General features: G+C 42.2%; 1 protein-coding gene across 2 annotated transcripts in view; it reads left to right on the plus strand.

The window, feature by feature from the left end:
* RNF128 (ring finger protein 128) overlaps positions 1-23,208 on the plus strand; it is a 418,051-nt gene that overhangs the window by 190,566 nt on the left and 204,277 nt on the right. Inside the window, exon 1 of one of the 2 annotated variants that reach the window (XM_069212395.1) lies at positions 5,725-6,254. The exons of the other annotated variant lie outside the window; for it this stretch is intronic. Within the exon in view, the coding sequence (XP_069068496.1) occupies positions 5,846-6,254 (409 nt within the window). The 5' untranslated portion in view covers positions 5,725-5,845. Of the gene's footprint in view, positions 1-5,724; positions 6,255-23,208 lie in introns of those variants that run through there. 2 annotated transcript variants of the gene reach the window in all.

Raw genomic sequence — 23,208 nt, forward strand, 5'->3', positions numbered from 1 at the left:
GCAGTGAAACATGTGTTTATGCCAAAATGCTCTCAGCAGTTAAAACAATGACAGAGAGAAAATGTGCAATACATCACCAGTGAATTTATGCAATGCAAATATAGTTAAGCTAAATAATTAAGAATTAAAATGCATCACCATGGAGGGTTGAATCCTTCATCCTTGCCAACATCAAGCCGAGGAACCCTGAATGGCTGAGGTAGGAGGTCTTCTCAACATGGGATTTTCTCCCTGAACCGTGCATCCACGTTCAGACGAGCTCCTTCTACCCCAGTCGCAAGTTTTCCATCTTATATACCTTAATCAAACTCAAGAGGAACATTCTAGTGCTCTTCCCCTCCCTTCGGTTATGAAATCCAAGCCCTGACTGTACTTGGTCTGTATCGAGAACACGCAAAGGAACGGGCCCTGCCCCAATGCGCATTCCAGATACAGAAGAGCTGTACTTTTCCTTGATGAAAACATTCCCAAGCTGAGACTCTCTTATCACGTCTACCTTCCACATCCCACATGTTGTGTTCCAACACGGTGTAAACCTGTACTGGTGAGAAAAGTGCAAACACGTTCTGTGTGGAAAACAAGCTTGATCTGAAAAAGCCCTGCACCGCTGCTGTGATGACACCTAAATCTAAGCACAAAATAGAGTCAGTGGTCAAAATGGTGTCAGTGGTCAAATACACATAGCATTACAGTGGCCAAAAGAAATAAAGCAAAAACTTGGGGGGCCAACAAACTACGTAAACTTGAAGATTGGGAGGCTGATCTAGACTGGTGCCAACGGGCTGAGCAAGTGCTATATCCAAGTAGGGGCTTTCCCCAGAAGTGGAAGAAGATATGGGGCAATTGGTTGAAATACAGGGAGGGCGCTGATAGGAAATCAGAAGTTGCTACTGGGATGGGATTCAGATTTAAATGCTGCACTGTCAACATGTGAATTGCGTCTTCTAATTGTATTGTTTAGATCTGCAAGTCTATTGCTGTTGAAAGCGCTGTGGAACAATCAACATTCTGTAAGATGTACTGAGCAGGTGCTTTATAAAAAGGTTAATAACAAAATTTAAAAAAAAAAATGGCAAGAAAAATGAATGAATGCAAAATGTGCCCCAGTCCCAACTTTCTTTTTCTTTGTGGGTCCCCAAATATACCAACCTTATCACAAAATGCCCCATATTTTTCTTGCATCCTTTTTACACCGAATTACAGTGTGACACATCCTGCTGGGTGAGTGAACCACATTGCATATTGTGAGCTGTAATCCCCTGTGGCTAACAAGCTTCACTATAAAATCATAGAATATCCTGCTGCACGCCTGAGGCCCATCCCTCTGAACCTGTAATGACTCAGTGCAGCTGAAGCTTCTCCTGCAGCTGGCTTTCTGAGACAGCAACTGCCTGGGCTCAGAAACAGCTCTAGGATTATTTGGAAAGAAGAAACCTTCTCACCCTAACTCGCCATACTGTAACCAACATCATTATGTTTTTTACACACACACACACACATAATCTCATCTACCTCATTACAAAATCTGTAATATCAGGAATGATGATGATTACACGTTAATGAAATGCCGTGGTCCTGTTATTTATTGTAACTCTGGATATACTGGCTTTAGTATTTTCTGCAGTTTACTATTGCTCAGTAGTAAATTGCCTGTGCACCGCCCTTAAATTGGAACTCCACAGTTGGCATATTTAACTTCCCTACAAGTATGTTGTAACTGCACCTAAGGCATGGAACGCTGTCCGTCATATGTGGGCTGCCATGTGTGTATATACACCTCCCATTTGTCTTACAAAAATATATTTCTGCCAGGAGCACCACTGCTCTTGCTAACTGCAGTATGTAAATGTTGAGGATGAGGAAGGGACTGCTTGCACTAGGAATTAATTTGGGTGGAGTGCCCAGTTAGAGTAAATAATATTACAAATCAATATATACAGTAGAAAGAAGTTATGATTTCGTGGTTGAGTTATTTTATTCTTGTTTTTTCTGTACCAGAGGATCATAGCCAATATGTGTTTCACCCCCACATGGTCCGAAGCCCTGGGTGTTTTTCAAGGCTGCAAGATATTGTAACACCTAAAGACATAGGAAAACAAATAAAAACAGATCTGGTTCTGCATATCCTGGGGTGGTGTGGTGGGGTGTGAGTAAGAGTCCAGCTGCTGGAGGTGTCTGATGGATTTGTGGGAGTTTATGAGGTTGTTGAGGTACATGGGGCCAACCTTGTTCTCCTTATTAGTCAGTCACTTCATTCGCAGTCCACCTAAATGGGACATCAAGTTGTAAATGAGTTCACCTTGGATATTATGTGTCATAGTCCATTTAAAAAACACTTGCCTCACGAAAGTGGCAGGTCTTAGCCTACCTATTTGGGATCCTCTTTTTACATCTTGTGCTCTCTCCCCCAGACTGATGAAAACGCCCAGACCAGACATCAGTATTATTCTTCGATCATTCATTCTTAACTGAAGTTTAAATTTAAGCCTTTTCGACCACATGAGTCTAACGCCCCCGAATGGCTGTTTATTCTAATGTGTGTTATATTTAAATATAATTTTTCACCTCTTTTCCCATTACTATCTTGCCTTCACAGTGTACCTGTAATTTCTGATTCACGCCAACATTATTATTATTGTTATTCAAGAAAAAATGATTATTTTGACTTGTGCAGAAGCACAGGAATGCATTGTCATTCACACTGTCTGTTCTGCCTCTTTGAGTGATATAGTTTGTCTGAAATATGTACAGTGTAACACTTAGCATAACACAATATTAAACCTATACACTTCTTGTAATAAAAATGCATGCCTCTTTTATTTTGTGTAGCCAGGGACATTTTAAAATGTGTCTTTAATTTCTAATGTGCACTGTTTATTAGTGATATGGGCTCCTGTAGCTATTTTGCCAAGAAAATAGCCCTGCAGAACAGTATTGTGCATTACATATTTATTGCCTGCTTATGATTGAAGAGACTAAAGGGTTCCGACATTTAAAAGTGATGCAGCATGTTTGGGAATAGTGTCTGTGTCCTCTTTAAATTACTGCTGCTTTGAGAAAAGTCTACTTGAAATTTCTGTTCTGACAAAAGTGTCTAATGTGAACATGGATTTGTTTGAAAAGTGAAACTAAACGGTTTTATGACTAAGGAAAATCATTCTTTGTCTCTTGAATTAGGTTTAACTGTGTTAAGATTTTGGTTTCTGCTCCACTCCACCAGAAGTATCCCCTTGTTGAAATGGGAATGTTCCATAATCTGGCCAAAAGTGTCACCTCTGAATGCCCGCATACAGCACTCAACGTCTGAAAAGCGATCTGTTAACTTTTGCAAAGTGTCAAGCACAGTGTTGCACCCCATGTGCAGCATTTAACAATCATTTTGTTAAAATGTGGAAATGATGTAGCAGGTAGTGAATGAGTAGAGTATTTGGCACATTCACGTGCAGGTGTAAACAACTGTGTCCATGGAATCATGTCATTCCAGTGGCCATGGTAATAATGGGCTGTGTTTTTGTCCATGGCACTTTCCACCTGGGGTGAGTTCGCAGCAAACAGCAGGTGCCATTATAAGTCCCCAATTGAGGATGGTACCTAGAACCCCCGCACTAACAGTACAAATGTGTGGAAGTCCAGTCACCTCACTTTTTACCTTTTGCTCAGACTTTGAGTTTTGCATTAAGGCCATTCGAAGCCTAATTCTTTTAATTGGGTTTGCTCACCATTTTACCACGGAAGTCTTAATGACACTTAGGGCCTGATTCCAAGCGCCCCTTGTTGGATGTGATAATTATTGCATGTGATAAAATCTGACAAAGAGGTGTTCGAAATTAATTTAGTTCATGTAATGAAACACACAACCTTATTTAAGTAGGTCTCCAATAACTTACCTTGGTATCAGTGTTTTAACTGTGTGAATTAGAAACCCCAATAGGTTGTTTCTGACTTTCTGTTTTAACTCGATAATGCTTTTATGTACGTTGCTAACTACAATAATTTGTATTAATTATGCAATAAAGGTATATTTAATTTCATTTAGGTGGAATATTTATCTCAGAATCCAACTTTTTGGGGAATAACATGCCCGATATTGGTGCTTACCACACCAAAATCCACAGTAAACACTGGGCCTTTGTCTCCATTTAAACTCCAGCAGGCTTGACCTGCTAAAATTAAACAGAGGGTGTGAACTTCACTGAACCATGTAATTACAGCATGCAATACCCTCGCCATTGCACTCCAAATTTACATATTTACTATATTTACACAAACAAAAAGTGAATAACTTGTGGCAACAATGTTATTGCAGCTGTTTCTGCATTGCTTTTAGACTTGACTGCGCCCAACCTACGCTTGTGGAACCAATTAACTCTATGTTTGTAGTGTGGAAATATTGTACTACACTAAAGCACTTATTACGAGCGCTAACTTCTGTTGCTGCACGTATCGTATTTCGTTTTTTTTTTTTTTGTAATTCACAGTGTGTATATATACTGGGTGCGATATAAACAGCATCCTCACACAAAAAAATGGTAGGTCAAATCTGGCGATACTGGGGGGAAATGTCCGGTATATATCATGACATGCGATTATTGATTAGGTAAGCACCAACATCCCATGTCAATGGCTTAATTTGTAGCAGGCGATAACTATCGCACACGATACATTCAGGACCCATCAGTGCTGGATTTTATTGTGTTTCATTATTATCGCACATAAATTTGGGCCAATCGTAATAAGGGATCAGAGGTCACAAATGAACAGATTTTTGGGTGACTGCTAATTTTCCTCTGGCATTACATTCTGATAGTACTGTAAATGAGCACGAGAGCGGTTTTGACCAAAAGATATATGAACATTTAAAAAAAAAAAAAAATTCAGTGAACCTCAACTCACTGGTATTAGTTTTTTTTCTAAATGTCCTTTGGCGCACTGACTCCCAAACCTCGCCTAATATTTGAGACACACGGCATATGGAAATACAATCGAATACTTTTTACATACCCAAGTTGTGTTTTAGGTTGTTTTTTTTTTATATGTGCTATCACTTATTTTAGCAGTAGCTCGGTAATATTTGTTTTAATCTTTGGTTTGACCCTTCAGTTAGTGGGTTTTGTTTTTCTAGTGCTACGTGACCAAAACACTATCACACGTTCAAATATTTCAGAAAGATGCGGGGGGGGGGGGGGGGGGGAGACAAACACATCGCCGTCACTCTTTAAGAATGAAAATTCAAAACTGTCAGTAATTGACTTTTGGGCGGTAAAAATAAAATACGTCCTTGTACACTGTGTATTCTCCAAATAGGAGGTGCGCCGTAGGAAGGACGCGGGAGATATACTTTTCAGTCTTAGATGCAGATCGTGTGCCGGAGCTATTTCACTTCCTGCAATACGGCCTGAACTTCTGTTAAAAAAAGTGATCTGAACTTGAGCCACTTTCTGTTATGTAGAGGAAATGCGGGGAACTAGCCGCTGTAGTTTCCCTAAAATTGACCAATCCTGTAAAACACGGTTCCTGTACATTCCAGCTGTAAAAACCAAAAAGAAAGGGGTGGCGGCGCACACCCTCGCCTCATTTTCCAGACAGCACCGGCGAAAGATCGTGTTGGGGCAGAAGGTAGGGCGGCCGACTCCTCCTCCTCAAAGGTACAAGAAAGGTGTTTCTTCTACACGTGCAGAGAGGAGGCGGAGGAGGGCCAGGTGACTGCGGGTGAGAGGCAGCACCACACCTAGCTGCGGCGGGCCCTGAGGAGGTCGAGGCGCAGGAGTAAGCGCCTTTTCGGGCTGTTTTGGGGAGTCTGACCCTGGTGCGAGCCGGTCCCCGGGGCAGCGAGACGCCGCTGGGTATGATGCGCCCGACGGGGATGTCGGCGGTGCTCCTGCTGCTGCTGGCGGCGGCCTGCCCTCTGCCGGGCGCCCGGGCGGACGCCTCCCTCTGGACGGCCTACGTGAACTGCACCTACACCAAGAACAACTACACCCGCTCCGACGTGGGGGAGCTGGGGATGTTCGGCCAGGACTCGCCGAGGAAGCGGGTGCAGGGGGTGGTGGCGGTGGCCGAGGGCGAGGACTACACCGCCTGCGCTGCCGGCACCAACTTCTCGGCGCCGGCAGAGGGCGCCTGGATAGCGCTGATCCAGCGGGGCTCCTGCACCTTCCGGGAGAAGATTGATAACGCAGCCAGCAGGGGCGCTGTGGGGGTGGTGGTGTACAATACCGACCCCGGAAACCGCGTCACCACCATGTCCCACCCAGGTGAGTGTGGAGCGAAGGCCTACATCCATCCTGCTTGCAAACCACACTGAAGGCTGAGGATCAGCAGGGGCTTGAGGATAGTCCGCAGCGCTACACAGTCTAAGCTCCTATTGCAACAGTGGCAGTGTACATGTGGTCATTTATCACCTGCCCAGAATATAACCCAGTATCCATACCTGCGGACCAAAATGCCTCATGTATGTGGGACACTCATCCAAACTGCAAGTTTCAGGATGCTGATTTGTTGTCTCCAGTGCCAGGACTGGCTCTGGTTGTCACCTCTGCCACAGGTCTACTAGACAGCTAGGGATGGTACCTGCCTTTGTGCGCTCATATTAGTAACTTCGAATTTCCCCTAAATCCACGAGACATCTAATATATGGGATGAAGTACCACTTTCTGTACATTATAAGGATATCACAAGCCACAACGCGTTTAAGCGACAATACAGAGTCACAAGGCCGCCGGCTGAGTACCTTCATTGGTCACAAAACTCCAAGGCGACTTGCAGTATTATTATAATGTGTAGTAAGGCGGTACAATAGCCAATGTAATATGTTGGCTTAGCCTTTTCCTTTTGAAAACATATTAAATGTCCAACAAGGGGCCATGCGTGGCGCATTCGTCAGGTCCTGCCTTTTTACACGCAGCACTTTGCGTGTTGATATTTTCAATTTTTGAAAGAATACTGCGTGCCCCAGAATGTAATCTGCTGCAGCCTACAAAGGCAGGCATTGATGATGGTGGGGGTCCCCTTAGGAGGTATGTTTAGGCAGCCTCCAGGAATCAGCAGTGCTGTCCCACCCAAAAAATAAAAGCAATTACTTAGCCAGTGAAAGATAGAGGAACAAACAAGTTCCTTTAGCTTTCGCCCCTGAAAAAAAATATAAATAATTTCTTGGATGGACCAGTTCCAATAATTCCTGAAGGCTGTCGTAGACAGCCTGCGTTCCATCTCCTAGACGATGGGACAAGTTGAAATGTGTCCCCAAGTACTGTCTCTGTGAGATGACACTGTATGTATTTTAAAAACTGCTGCTCTGCACACAGTGCTTGGGCTCCTGCTTGAAGCAGAGTGAAGATCATTGTTTGAGCACTGTTGCGTCACAAGTCTCTTGTAATAGCTTATTACAAGCATCTTGGTGCATTTTTAATAAGAGAATCGTTCAAACATCAGAACGTGCCTGTAATAAGGAAATTTACTACAATACATTTAAGGGCGATTACGAGCGCCCACGTATTGTATATGGATAACGTACCCCTTGTCCTGCATTATAAGGGTATTGCACATCACCAAGGAGGTCCTGATCATATAGAGGAACGAGGCTGACGGCAGAGTACCTTCATGTGGTCATAGAACTCAAGGTGACTTGCAATATCCTTTCAGTAAATGGCAGAGGGTACTTTAGGCTTCCCCCATTTCCTTGTTTAATCTGCAACTATAGTTATCCCCATGCCCTGCATTTCACCCTGGCTGTTGGCGGCAGGCGTTGTGATGTTAGAACTCAACTGTAACAGCGTATTGCAGTTGAGCAGCTACTTCATTTTTTTTTAAATATAGTATAATAGTTACTGCACAGCAACATTAGCAAAAGTTAAAATATAGCATTTTTCTCCACAGAAGTTTAGTCATGGTGAAATTTGTGCTGGGGAAAAAGACCAACTCTGTTTTGGTAATTCTGTGCATTGTGTAATCCTAATTTGTACACAAACTCTGGTTTACATTGAATCCTGACAATTGAATATGAGCCAAAAAGGGACGAATTGTTTAGGAAGAGTAACCAGCTCTTCAGAAACCGTTATTTTAGGAGAGTGGTTTTTGTCTCCCCTCCACTTCAACACCATTTTATGTGTTCCCGAGAAGGGTTCGCCAGTCCCTAGCCTCACCAGCAGAAACTTGTTCCTCCAAGTCCTGTAGCATTATTCCCCCTGCCATTTTCCTTTGGGACACTTTGACACTCAGTGGCTTGGTTAATGTTTTGTAAAAGTCTTAATGTCAGTCGTTGTTTGGACACAACTCCAGTTTGTAGCCATTGACCTCTTCCAGCAGGGGTTCTGAGCCTAGTGATCGACCAGCACCTTGTGGTGATTGAAAGGTGCTTGGCGGCTACACAAAGTATGTGGGTGCTGTATCTTGAGAATTAGGTGGTGGGCCAAAACAAGAGGTGTAGAGGGATTACTTGCTGATTTTATGTTTTCAGTTTCAGAAAGGCAGTCAAACAAGCAGGTGCTGGATGCCTAGAGGTCCTTTTGCTTAATAATTTTTCTGTGGTAAACAGACACTTGTGACTTTTCAGAAGAACTGTAAATTACTGTTTTTAATTTTAGGACAATTTAACAGAACATGTAGACATCAAAGCAAACCGCAATAATGTGTGGAAATCCATTTTCTTCAAATGTCACCATTTGTGCAGAGTTTGCAGTAAAACAGCTCGTTTTGCAATTTAGCTGTCACCGGCGAGGCAAAACCTCATCAACGAAAAAAAAAATCTGCAGTTGCCTCAACCCAAATGCTACTCTCAATTCCGCTGGCAGAATTGGCAAAACAAGGTACTATAAAGTTTGTAGCTCGTAATGTCTGATTTTCAACTGTAAATATCTAGGGCAGAGGTGTAAAACGAGGGGTCTGATAGATCCGGTAACAGTTTCCACCTACCATGGAGAATGGTCGGGCTAATTCTGTAACTCTTGGCTGCAGGTGCTCAGCATTACCGGGCCGCCTCCTGATACCACCGCAGCACTCGCCATAAATTACCAGAGCTATCTGTAATTCCGCAGAGAGGAAGAAAAAGTCCAGTAATCGATCCTATTGTTTTAGGAATAGTTAAACCCTAAGGGCCTGATTTAGATTTTGGCTGAGGGGTTAATCCGTCACAACGGTGACAGATACCCCATCTGCTAAAATCCAAATCCCATAGAGAATAGTGGGTTTTAGATTTCAGCGGGTGGGATATCTGTCACCGTTGTGACAGAGTAACCCCTCCGGCAAAATCTAAATCATATAAAATATCGTAGGATTTAGATTTCAGAGGGTGGGATATCCGTCACCGTTGTGACAGAGTAACCCCTCCGGCAAAATCTAAATCATATAAAATATCGTAGGATTTAGATTTCAGAGGGTGGGATATCTGTCACCGTTGTGACAGAGTAACCCCTCCGGCAAAATCTAAATCATATAAAATATCGTAGGATTTAGATTTCAGAGGGTGGGATATCCGTCACCGTTGTGACAGAGTAACCCCTCTGGCAAAACCTAAATCAAGCCCCAAGCCTTCCCTGCTTGCTTCATACAGATGAGGTTTTGAAATGGATTACTGCAAGTACTCTTCTGTTCTTCAGAGCATTTATGCTCATTTAGAGAGTAGGGCATCATTTTGAGGTGGCACTTAACACTAATGATTAGTATTTCCTACAGACTTAAATTTATCCAAGTGGAAGAAACAAGTGGGGAATGTGTTAACACTGTTATCGTACGTGTTTCCTTGTGTATTTGCAACAGTGCCTTCATAAGGATATCATTCACTGGATTTCTTTGTGATGTGGAAATATCTCCTTACTCTAAACCCGAAGACTGGCAAAAATGAGCAGTTGTGTATTTCTATTTATTTTTTGTTGTTTACATTGCTGTAGCTCCCTATATGAGGTGGAGAGAGTAGTATTTACCAGTGTCTTGTTTGAAAAAAGTCTTATATGGACAGTGCATAACCAAATGTACTGTTCTTCCACAGTCCTGCGGGCAATTGTCCTTTAGTGGTGCAATTCACAAGCTTTTATGTCGTGCTATAAAATGAATTATGTATTTGTTTTAAGCTCAGAATGTATCTAAATAAATACTAGTAGGGATGCTGCACTTTCGCAGATGTCTCTCTTTCAGTATATTTAGCCACTTTAAATTGTATTATGCCTCAAATGACTAAAAGCCAATCCTCCCATCACTTTTTTTAACCGTCTGGTTTCATGCCTGCATTAACACCTCAATGCTCATTTAATCCAGCCTGCTCTTCAGGAAATGCTTTACATTCAACAGCATCTATTTCAAGAATTGGCATTAAAAAGTGCCTTACTTTTGTCTTGCTGACAAAATGTTAGCACTCCAGTTTTTCATTAGAACCCTGTGATGATGCGGCAGCTGATTACTAGGGAGTTAATCAACCGACTGCCACTGGTGTTGGAAGTCATGTTTAGTAGCATGGCAGAATGGCTTACTGAAAGGGGCGAAGAAGCTATTTTAGAACTCATCGAAACCGTGAGATCATTTTCTCTTTGTAGAGCACTGACCACAATTTCAATGTGTGACATAAAGAACCCCACATTTGTTTCATTTCCTGTAATATCTTCTGTAGGAAATGCTTTCAGCTTTGATTTCAGCTAGATGCCATTCATGTGGGCCACACTTTTACCACAAATGTAGAATGTTGGCACTTTAGTTGCTCATTTGAACCTTGTGGTAAGGCTGCAGTTGATCATAAAGGAGTTAACTGACAGTCTGCTTCTTGTAAAAACATTACACATGTTTCATGGCATGGCGGAATGTTGTATTGAAATATGTGAGGAAGATATTTGAGAACTGGTAAAACATTTTTTTGTAATTTTAGCGTTCTTGAGCACTGATCATCATTTCTGTTACAAAATGAACCTTCTCATTTTTTTCTAAAATAAATGCCTTAAGTTTTATAGTTTGGTTCCATTAAGATAGCGTCGGCGTGTGCCGCAGGGTTGCTGTGAACACAGAATGTTAGCACTTTAGTTGATCATTAGAACACTGTGGAAAGCTGCAAAAGAACATTGGTGAATCCAGTGGCAGGCTGCTGCTATTGAAACTACCTATTTTACTGAGAACGTCACTCAGTTCTCCTATGGCAGCAGGAGATAATATGAACTTAAAAAAACGTGCTCTCATTTTGGTTTCTGCAGCATCTTTCATAACCTCTGTGAGAAAATGAAAGAACATTTTTTTTCATGGTAAAATCCTCTTAGAGCAATCTACCCTTCCTAAAACTGGTATGCTATCACCAACAACTGGCTTATATTGTGGCTAAATCTATTATCACCTTTTTGTGACCCTCAAAACATGGCATCACTACAATGCATTTTAATGGGGATTATGTCCCCGAACTCTGTAATAGTGGCCATAACTTGTCTATGTTGTGGCCAGCCAGTCAAGAGAGGTTCCCCTTGGGACCATCCTATGTGCCCCTTGGGATTACCATGTGCTCATCTTACTCACTAATATATAAGTAATTCATTTTCAGGATGCAAGGACCATGTCCCTGAGTTCTGTAATGGCTGCCACAACATAATGTTAAGTTTGTGGTCACCCATGACTGGCTAGTCCCCTTTAAAGTGTTCAATAAGAGTATATCTGGACACCAGCGGTCCAGATGCCATTATCTTTGCAACCCCTTCATGACCACGCCAAGCACCTCCTTTAAACATGAATTTCTCAGATAGCTGAATGGATTTACACCAAATAAAAAAAAATTAAAAAACACTTTCCGAATAAGGTTCTTACTTTCTGTTAATTGTCTAATTCAGTTCAGCCGTTTTCCTATATTGCTTCCCTACATTTTCTGTAGGAATAAAAATGAGAAATCAGTGTTTGGGATCACCCCTTTTTATTGCCCCTTTTTTGACAAATTGGTGTCAGACTTCCCATGAAGGAGCTGAGGTCGAGCAAGGTGTTTGGAACTTTTTGTGAAGATTCATCAATCAAAAGTCGCAAAGTTATTTGGGGAAAAAAACACTCTTCCCATGGAAACTTAGACCTAACTATAACTACATAGTGGCAACTGCTGCTGTTTTATATTTATTTATTTATATATATATATAGAGAGAGAGAGAGTAGGTTTGATTACTGTATGTGTATTCAAATTAAACGCTGGTGCAGAACTATTAATTTCTTTCTTCCTCCTCACCTTCCCCCCCAATTGGTGAAGGGGTGCTGGACCTCCTTTCCACAAATATGTAAGATTTAAATCTGCAACACATGGTGGAGGTTTGTCCTTGCTGTACTCTTAATCCATAATTCCCCTTCCTCTTGCCCGATAACCTAAAGGTTGCTTTGAAAAAGTAGTTGCTCGCACTCAAATAGGGAGACCGCGTTTGATGCCCTAAAATGATCAGCCTTTCACGTTGCGCAGTGTAACTAAAGCACAGGAAGTTATAGGTTGTGGCCTTTTGGCACTCGCCTCTATTTATTTTACTCCCCAATTAGGTGATCTGCCTATAGCTGTGCCAGAAATTAAGTGGATAATCAGTGGCTTCTTTTTGAAGCAGCACCTTTGGAAAGTAGCTGCACATTTTGCAAGTTTAAATAAGCTAAGTTCAGCTGTACCTAACCATTTTGTGGTTGCAAACATTGCAATTCGCAAAATCACTGGGTTTGCAACCACAAAAGAGGTTTTTGATACTTACTAAATCCTTTTGCAATTTAGTAAAGGGTTACAGAATCATAAAATGGGTTTTAGAAATGCATACTGAATCTCAAATTTGGTGGACTCTGTTCAGGTCATTCCTTTCAATTCAGTATGCAGTATATCAATGGAATTCAACTGCAATTCCAGTCTTAAACCATTGATAACTTACTCATTTCCATTTTCAAAGTGTGAATTATGGAAAAGGTTTTTTTTTTTTTTTTTTGAGAAGGCAGTGTTTCAGGGTACCACTGCCAGCTCATAAGAAAAGTTAGTGTATAGTGGATGAAGGGTTGTTGAGAAGTTACCTCCTGCCATCAGTGTTGGTAATGAGCCTGTAGCGCCTATCCCTTTCATCTAAAAACAGAAGGAAAAAAACATGCACACATAAACACATGTTCATGGTATCAGTGGATGTGCAACCTGCACGTGGACAGAAGCTCCTAATGGACTCTGTGTAATATATACTGTACCTTCTTTTAATTTGTGCCAACATACACAGGATACGTATGTTAGCATAAATTAAAAGAAGGAGCAACATATACAGCATGTTATTTATTTCTATAGGTACTTATTAGCTTCAATAAGTAAGAGGGTGTGAGTTTGAGCCTAAGACAAAAAAAGATATCCAGGTTGGATGAGCATTAAGATAAACTGGTTAGTCTAGTACTGCCCTGACATTTACTTGTCTGCTTGAATAATTTGGGGCCGAACCATTGTTTTCATGTGAAGAATTCACATTGCTCATATCTCTTGATTATAATGGCTACGTCCTATCATGCTTATTGTACTTTCCATAACCTCATCGATAGCAACTTTAAAGCGATACAATGGCTCACTCTTTGCATAGCACATATTTCCAAAGACCTACTTAACTTGGTGAAAGATAGGAAAGCACAGCACATTGTGGAGTTGGGTAGGAAGTATTATTGGGAAGATTCCTTAGCCTCAGAATCGGGAATATGTACCAAGTCACACATCAGAAAGGTAGTAGTTATTTGGGTAAGATACTGACCATATTGTTTTATGGTTTATTGGAACTGGAGGACATTTTAAAGGATTTTTGTGTCTCGTTATCGATATGCTTTCACACTCTCTTTTTAGTTGTTTGTTGGCCAAGTTCTGGATTGGCATAAATTATAGATTATCTGGCACTGCGTCATAAGCGAATTATATTGGTATTGGGCTTCTAGACTATGCCTCTCATTTACGAGTTTGGGAGCCCCACCACGGGGCCGCCAAACTCGCAGGGAGGACACCACTGCCATGGCAGTGGCTTCCTTCTTGAGCGTATTGCAATGTTCCCGCTGGGCTGACCGGCGGGAACATTGCAATACGCGTTCCCGCCAGTCAGTCCGGTGGGAACCGTGCTACGATAGCTTAAGGGAGCTGAGTGCTATATCGTAGCGGAGGGGGGGCCGTCCAGCACCCTCAGAATGCAAACTGTTTGCAAAGCAGACAGCATGCCTTCCACAATGCTGGAAAGTGGGGGCCCCGACACTGCCCATCCAATGGGCATCGGCAGTGCAGGGTCCCCCTGTGGCCCCCTGCACTTGTTCTCCGCCAGACTTTACATGGTGGGAAAACTGCCATGAAAAGACTGGCAGAGAACAAGGTTGTAATCAGCTAGGGAGAACTGAGTTCAGCGCCACCGTGGCTGACTACAAGAAAGACTTCCGTTAGCCCGTTGGGAACAATGGGCCATATGTACGAACACTTTTTTCCATAGACACAGAATGGGGAAAAACCTTTGCTACATCTGACCCAATGTTCCCAGCGGAGACAGCGGTCCCCTGGCGAGTCCATCCGCCAGGGTCCTAATTAGGCAGTCGGACCACCTGGAATGCGAAGGTCGGACAGTCAATTCGGACCTATATCTGAATTCATTCCGTCCACATCCCTAAAAAACAAAACAAATTGTGACTCTGTAATTGTGCTCAGCAGAGCCAATCACCATAATAATACGTGTCACTTGAAGATCTAGCTAATGCTCACCACATTGGTTGGTTATTCCAGGAAAGTTGTGAGGCATATGGAGAGGAAAGTTCAGGCCATCTGTCATTGAACCGTCAACTTGCGCACTGCTTCTGAACTTACAAACGTGGAGGTTAAATTTCCTGGTATTCTTACTTATGTCTGGAAATAAAATATGATGCATGAAATGTGAATGCCTGTTTACTGACTGAATGACTGCAATTTCCTATCTTGAGATAATGACTTTAGAGGCATCGCAAAATAATGCTTGGGCAGCTGTTTAGTTTTACCTTCGGCTCATGGCTGGCATCTGTGGAGGAAGTATTGCGCTTTTCTCCGACAGTCACCCTAGCCTCTGACACTGGTCTTGGGTTTCCTTGTTCGTGGTGTTATGCTGCAGTGTATTTGTAGGTCAAGTTGCATAAAGTGATGCTGTGTTGGTAATAGTGTGGCCTTTTGAGCTCCAGTAGATGACATCCTCAAGGAAGTGCCTGCAGGCGTGTCTGGGACCACCCAGCTAGGATCTGTAGCATCTTCACTCATAGAGGAGTGGTAGAAGAACATCAGAGGCACATTTGCAGCTCTCATGCAGTTTAACTTTTACTGTGTAAAGCGAATTGTTTTTTACAAATGCTCTCCATGTGTTTCCTTGCAAAGATAAATGATCTAAGAGTAGGAATGAGCAAACACTGAAACTGGACATTCAGATTATTTGGCATTTGTTAAGTGTAACCTTTGTGCAATCACAGATGGTTTTGTCTGGAAGCCACTGAAGAACAGATTGAGATGTTCACAGGTGTGTTGGATGTTTGCTGCCTGTGAGGTACTCACCACTGTTTTCTCTCTCCTACAATGTAGTATCTCGTCTTGTAAACACAGAATCTTAGCCAGGACCTGGGGCTTGCAGTTAAATCAGCGGCTGTTGTATTCTTTGCTGCCACGTCTGCCTTTATTGCTTGTTGATTGTGTTTTTCTTCTGTTGGACTTTGATATTAAATATAGATATTCAGGTTTTCTTTATGTAACTTACTTGGTTGAAATGGTCTATTTCATTGCTGGATTTGTAAACCACCTCTCTTTGGATTAGATGTTGTTGTTTTTTTAGCTGTGAAAGGTTTTGAAACAAGGAAGTAACATAGATAATGCTCTGTAAACCGTATCATGGGTCTGAAACTGTACATATGAGAGAGAGAGGATTAGTAATACAATGGGGTGTGTATTGCGTTATAGTTTTTATAGATCTTGCTAAAAGTATTGGATATTTTAACAGTATAGCAGATGGATAGGTAGGAGGTTTTGCTGTTATGAAGGGCTTATTAGACTGGCAGGACATTCAGAAAAAAGGACATCATCCTCTGTTTGGCGAAACCTCAAATGTCCCCCTAGAGCAGCAGTCTACTTCTAATTTGCATCCCAAAGAGAGAGAATTAGTGCTGTTTAGCTCTGAGCTTCATCTCATTGGTGACCACCAGTAGCTTATCTTGGGTGATTGTGGGCACAGGCCACTTTGTAGTAATGAGTATGCTTTTCATTTTGCCGGTAAGGCATCCACATTACTACCTTGTCTTTTACTGTGGCATGTTTATTAGTTATAAGACATTAAAGGCAGTGGAAGATGCTGTTTTTTTTACCCACTTCACCTGCTTTGATTTACACATTACCAATATAGATCGAGCTGCTGTATTTTCTATTTTTTTTTATCATTAAAATATTATTACGTTTTCATTAAACGACCGTTACGGGATTCATAGGATGAAAAGCTCACTTTCACCTGCAAATACCGTGAAATTTTGTGAAGCCACAATTCTTAAGTCCACTCACCCTAGTTTGCTTTTGGTAGTCCACCAGTCGATGTGTTTAGTACTCACTGCCCATCTACTCCATTCCCCCAGGTTACCACCATCCTCCCACCCATGTTCAAGCACAGAGGCATGTTGAGTGCCCAGTCTGAGAGTGACAATGTACCGTAGTGTCAAAAGTAAAAAGCATAAGGTGGGGTTGGATTATCTGGGTATGGTGGAGTTAGGTATCCATGGAAGGCTGCAATACTTACTTTTCCTTGGCAGTGGTTAGGAGTTCGCGATTGGAGGTGTTCTTTCTTTGACAGTTGTTAGGATTTTGCAATTGGGCCTGTGTTGTTTTTTGAGAAGATGGAGGTGTCTATGATGATTGATTTTAATATGTGATTCTGTAGTCCCAATGTTTCAGGCAAGGATTTCAAATTGTTTATTCTTCTCCCTAACCTTGACAGTTAAAAGCATTTTATTTTTTTTGTGAATGAAAAATAATGAATTCTTATTCATTATCTATTTCAAAGCAGGTAAATCATTTTAAAATATTTGTACTTTTTGAGCTCAGGTATTCAGTAATGCTACCCATGCAAGAATTGAAGCTAGAAATTCTCATACATGAAACAGTAGATTTTCCACCTTTAAAGCACCCTCCTTTTAAATCGGGAAACTATGCAAGTAGAGCCCCTTCTTGCAGGCCATCTCTACTGATGTCACTGATCTTCCTATATTGCTGGAATAGTGCTGGTAGAGTGCAGACAAGATTGTGCATTGAAATACCCTATTTGGTCTGCTGAGGAACACTTGCCTGATACATGAAGGATAAAATGAGTCAAAATGTTGGTTTTCTTATGGGTTTGTAGAGATTGGGTCTGTCAGATAGAATCCCCTAATTTATTTTTCTACTTTTTTTTTATTTTTTTAACTTGAGCATGAGCTATCCAACTGTGGTGTCTCTAAAAGCAAATTTTAGGAGGACATACAGTGGGTCACATATAAACCTGGTAGTCCCACTACAACACTCAATCCTGGTGAGTGTGTGTGACATCACTATTTTACAGTGTTTGGTTCTCAGACATTTTTATGTGAGTGGCGTGAAACTACTGTAGTTGTGGGGTAAGAATGGCCAGGACAAATGCAGCTGCTGCTGCACGGACCCCATCAAGCCCCCTACCCAAGATCTTACCATTTTCAAAGGTCTAAGATTTGTACATTGGTGAGGGTTTGGAAACTTTGTAGAAAAAGTTTAATTTCATTAACATTCCGGGTGCTCTGTTTTGACTCCTTCTGGTCCTTTATGATGATCAATACCAGTTTAACAGTGGAAAAAAGGTCCACCGAGGCCGCCTTTGGCGTTGAAAAAAAGAGCCATGGTTAGTGCACTGGCTGTCTTATTTAAATAAGTAGAGCTTGTATCTGGGTGATTGGGCGAAGGAGGCGTGAAAAGTGTGCCCAGTTGTCACACACTCACGGGTGATCAAAGCGTGATGGTTGATACAGTTTTGCTGTAGGAGGGGAATGAGGTGGCAGATTGTGCATGCTCAGACACCACCAGCATGTGACTTAGTATGTTAAACCTCTATCTGCAGTTGCTTTACATGTAGAGTCATCAGCTGCGCAGAGCAGGAGTGTAATAACCGGAGAAGCTGGAAAAGTAGGAGTCGGATAGGTTATTCATAAGGCGTCTCGCTATGGGAATGCGGTTGGACAATGCAGGGAATTGGGATGGGGCAGGGAGGCAAATCATGGGTACCTAGAACGAATACTTTATATTGAAAAAACTGTAAGTGGGGTATCAACCCACCTCCTCAGTGGCTGTCAAATTGAAGAACCCACATTAGAGTTCAAACCCTGATGGAAGTGTTATTCTAAGAAAGGAACCGAGGTTACATAGACTCTTACCGGCAGCCTGCTGCTCATGCAAAATAAATTGACTGAGTTGAGAACTCGCAGGAAGGAAGAGGCAAACTTTTAATAGTGAAGAAGAACCACAAAGACATTACCTCAGTCACAGATGTGGAATGTAGAAGGCACTACTGGTGTACAGTTCTGCCCTGCACACCCAGTCTTCCAATATGTTTATGTCTGGAAGTATTACCTATATAGGAGCACCATAGAAGAAGGGACTGTTGATAGCTGCAGTACACCTCCCTTCAGTGGCGTACGCTGTGAGCTCTGGGCCCGCAGTGTTCAAAATTACTTGAATTTTTAAACCCTGTGACCTTTTGTGGATTCATGCAAGGCAGTTCCCCATCGACGTATGGGCGACTACACCAAAGGACCAATGTTTTGTCCCTTCTTGTTCTGTGGACTGATGCACACCACCGTCTCCTGACCGCACACCCTATGTCTGTGATGGACATGTGCACTGATTAACTTGTGCGAAGGTGAAACTTAATGGTTACAATAGCAATAAAGCAGCAATACCTCCTTAACTGGTGAGTTTCTTTGTAGGTAGCTTCAGACCATATCTGCTCAGTAACCTTTTTATGGCTTTACGAGGTTCACGTTATGCATACCTCTGCTGGAATTTATGAGCTGAGTAGTTTCTATAAGTATTTTCTGTAATTGATTTCATTATATGACTGTATGACATTGCCACCGTGTTTTGAGTTTTTAAATTGTTATTGTTACATTGTTCCTTATCGAGTAATGTTAATCATGGGTACCTGTGGTGTTAGAAAGGCTTCTTCATGGGTTGACTCTGAAAATATTCTATTTTCACATAATAATTGGGTCTCACACCCACTGATTCAACTAACTTGTGTTAGTACCTCTCGTTTGTTTGTGCTATACATCCTAAATTGTTTGTCCCTGGTTATTATGGTGTGTGTTTCTTGAATTTCTGTAAATGGATTGAATGGCTTTGGAACTTGAGTAGACCCCTCAACTTGTTTACGTTTTTGGTGCAACCTGAGATCAACCAAAACCAGTTATTGACTGGAGTAGCTCACCTTAAAGCGTGATATCACGCTCACACAATCAAAGGAAACAAAACCAAATGTAATTAAGAATGGTGACCGTAGTAGAAATCTTGACAAAACTTACCTCGAATCTGGAAGAACGGAACACAACAGAAAAATTACAGTAGGAGTGGGACATTGTTTACCTAAGGATCTAGGTATAAGCTCTAGTGCAGCATTAAGTGGATAGTTGGGCACACATAAGTTAGAAAAGTAATTATTTCTGAAGTAAATGATTGAAAGAATCGAAGCATGTTCATATGTTGTGTTTTGACTGTGTGGGCCAGATGTATGATTTTTAGAAATAGCAATTTACCTAATTGAGATTCTCTGCAAATTGCAATTAGGTAATCGCTATTCCTAATGTATGGAACTCAGAGATTCATTTTGAGATCCCTTGTGGGTCGCAAATGGACCTACCTGATTAATATTAATGAGGTAGGTCTCAATTTGCGACCCATTAGGAAACACAAAAATCACAGGGACGGTGGCCTGCTGGGGTCAGTAGACCGTCTCATGTCTGTGATTGTTGTTAAATAAAGCAACCCTTCCTTTTTTTTTTTTTTTTTTTCTGTTTTTCTTTTTTTTTTTTTTCCCTGCAGCCCGTTATCCTTAAAGGAAAACAGGATGCGTTTAGAAAATGAAACGTTTTCTTTTCCTTTTTTAAGGATGGGCAGTGGTCTGTGGGACCACTTCCTGCTCTTAAAAAAAAAAAAAAAAAAAAAAAATCCCCAACATTTGCCCTCTTCCCATTTGCAAATGGGTTACGACCTACTTGGAGTAGGTGGTAAAATTTGAATTTTTGCAACCACATTTCGGTCGCAAAGCATTGTTACATAGCGCTGCGATTCGGTATTAGCAAGGGACGCCCTGAACACTCCCCTTCCTAATAAATCAGTATGCATTCGCAATTCCAAATTGCAATTCGGTAATATGGTACAATTTGGAATTCATACATACCAAAAAAGATTTTTTCAGTTGCAAAAGGCCTGATTCTGTGAATCCGGCCGATTGTGACCGGAAAAATGCATGATACATCGGGCCCTATGACTCTAGAACTCAAGTTGTGTTTCCAGTACTTCTTATCTTCATTCGCCTGTTGTTCAACTGTTTCATGCAAAGTAGACAGAGGATACAGCTATGCAGAATTTCATTCTGGTTAACCCCCTTTCCTCGATTACACATTCAAAGCAAAATCTTTAACTTCTTCTTAATCTCAGGTCTACTGTCTTGAAACAAACCGGGGCTAGATTAGGGACAGGTATCTCTTGAATACCATCATCAATCTCGATTGCTGTTTTCTCAACTGGGAACGTGGTGTGATATTATAATGTGTGTGTTTTTTTTTTATTTTTTTACCTGCTTTGAGAGTAAAGAAGCTTGATTTGGAGCCAGGGACAACAAACTGAAATATTGGAATGAGTAAATAGGTGTAAATGAACCACCATAGTGCTGTGCAGAGAAGAAAGTAAAAATGCCCCATGATTACTTGCTCTGGGGCCTGCACCCACCTTAAGCCAGAACCCTGGGCACCCTAATTGAATCGGATCCCGTCATGTACGACCGTGGTGCGTGTGCTAGCAGTGGCGGCTGCTACTAGCGGGCCATAAATGGCGCCCTTCACGCACACGTTTTCAAGTAGGATCATTGGTGTTTGAGGGAAAGGGTATCTCCAATAAACTAACCAGTATAAACTGGAATCTATATATGGGTTTTGTACAAAATGATACTTTTAAGCTTATAGCAATTAAACTGATACATCTTGGGGCAAACGCAAGTTAAAACATGAAAAAAATGTAACAACTATTTATTTACATTGTTTCTTGGTTTTGTTTATGTACCATTAGTATGTTTGATCAAATCCAGCTTCAGAGTGCAATGGCAACAATATGAACACATCGTATGGAAAAAAAGGAGACCCTAGGATGATTAACCTGAAGACAAAAAAAGAAAATACCAAAAATAACAAATTGCATTAGCAACACATAAGTACCTGGCACTTACCTAACGAGCCTGCACAGCCCTTAAGCACAGCAGATAAACGTCTAATTGACAATCAGTTAAAAATTCGGCCAAATGTATTTACATGCACACCCCCGTTAAAGGAGACTCAAACCCTCCCCACTGCAGACTTTGTACAATGCTTTGACACAACCGCCTGTTTAATATTTCTATAGCAAAACACACTCCTCAGTGCACATCAGTGTAATGCAGTCTGACAAGCTCTCTGCTTACTTGGATAAACAGGCAGCTTTGTTTCCTCAAGTACCCGCCTATACTTTTGTCCCTTCATATTCCACTCAATCCAAGCTAAGGCCCAGCCCAAGCCAATAGTTAACCACTCCATAACCTGATGCCGTCACCCGGCCTCAAAGGAGGAATGTTGTTCTTTGGGTAATGTGTTCTGGGTTTGTGCCAAATGGACCAATTTGCATGTAGACCAAAATCTTTAGTTCTCTTTTTGTCAGCCCAGAAACATTTTACAGCATGGCTGAAGTATCTCTGAATTTTTATTTTTATTTTTTATACTTCAAATGGGAATCGGAAAGGGCTTTGTGCTACTGCACCATGCAGGCCAGATGTGTGGAGGGCTTGGAAAACTTTCCCCACCTGTTTTAAAAAAATCTTATCTGATAGAGACTTCTAGTTGCAGATTCCTTACCTTAGAACTTCCCACTGGTGTCAGACTGGATCTAGAGATTTTTCTTCGAGCAGTACCCTTGCGCGCCATCAGGTGGCGTTGGTTGACTCCGTGTCAGTCGCTGGCGTCGTGGTTCCTGTAATGATGTTGCAGTTGTATATAGGCGCCACCGTGACGTGCTGGTGTCCGTTCTTTTCTTTCCGCGCCAGCCTCCACGCAGATTCGAAGAAGAGCTACCCTCTGTCACTTTTTGACCCTTTTGTCAAAGTTTTTGACTACTTGGTACATCGAGATGTCTTCTCATCAGACCGGATTCAAGCCGTGTGACTCCTGACACTGCATGATGCCAGTGATGAATCCACACCTTGTGGTGTCTGCATCATGACCACAACCCGAGGTCGTGCTTTGAATGCCGGGCTATGAATCCAGAGGTGTTAAGTGAGTGGCCTCTAAAGCTCAATGTCAACCAAGTGCTTGGCTCCACTTCGCTCCCGGTCTTACTTGAGAGGAAGATCACTCGTAGAGCCATTATCTCTCATTTTCATCCCACTCCAGTCCTCGGGACATTCAGGTCACAAGAAGAAGTAAAAAAAAGGAACAAACATTCTTAGACTTGCAGACGTTGTGCCGTGGGAGAGGCGTTTTCCTTCTAGGCCTCTGTCCTCAGAGCCTGCCTCCCCGAGTTTCGGGAAGCCGGAGCCACCTCTGCCCAACTCAGGGAGTTTTGTGAGGCAATGTCCTCTAATTTGGTTAGACGGACCCTCCTGTGATGCCATCGGACTCAGTAGGGTCGGTGGGGGCCCCCTCGGGTTCCACGGCGGTGGCTTTGACCTCGGCTGAAGAGGACACCCCAGATCTGAGCCGACGCAATTGTGCCATTTCAACCTACCCCAGCGCTGGTATAGAAGTAGAGGCTCCCGACATCAGTGGGGCTTTAATAGACATTAACCCCCATACTCATTCCCGACTCCGACTGGGACCTCCTTCCACAGGTTGAACCATGACCCTTATGCTTATGGGTAGGGTGACAGTATGAAGAAGTATCTGATATGGGCTGGGCTCGGGAACTGGATGATGCCAGTGGTTTGGACACCTCCCCTGAGTCTGGCATGCTTTCTCACCCTACTGTGGCTGTGGAGGAAGGAGCTTTGTACTCTATGCTGGTGCAAAGAG

Source organism: Pleurodeles waltl, chromosome 2_1 (assembly GCF_031143425.1).
Source record: "Pleurodeles waltl isolate 20211129_DDA chromosome 2_1, aPleWal1.hap1.20221129, whole genome shotgun sequence".
NCBI lineage: Eukaryota > Metazoa > Chordata > Amphibia > Caudata > Salamandridae > Pleurodeles > Pleurodeles waltl.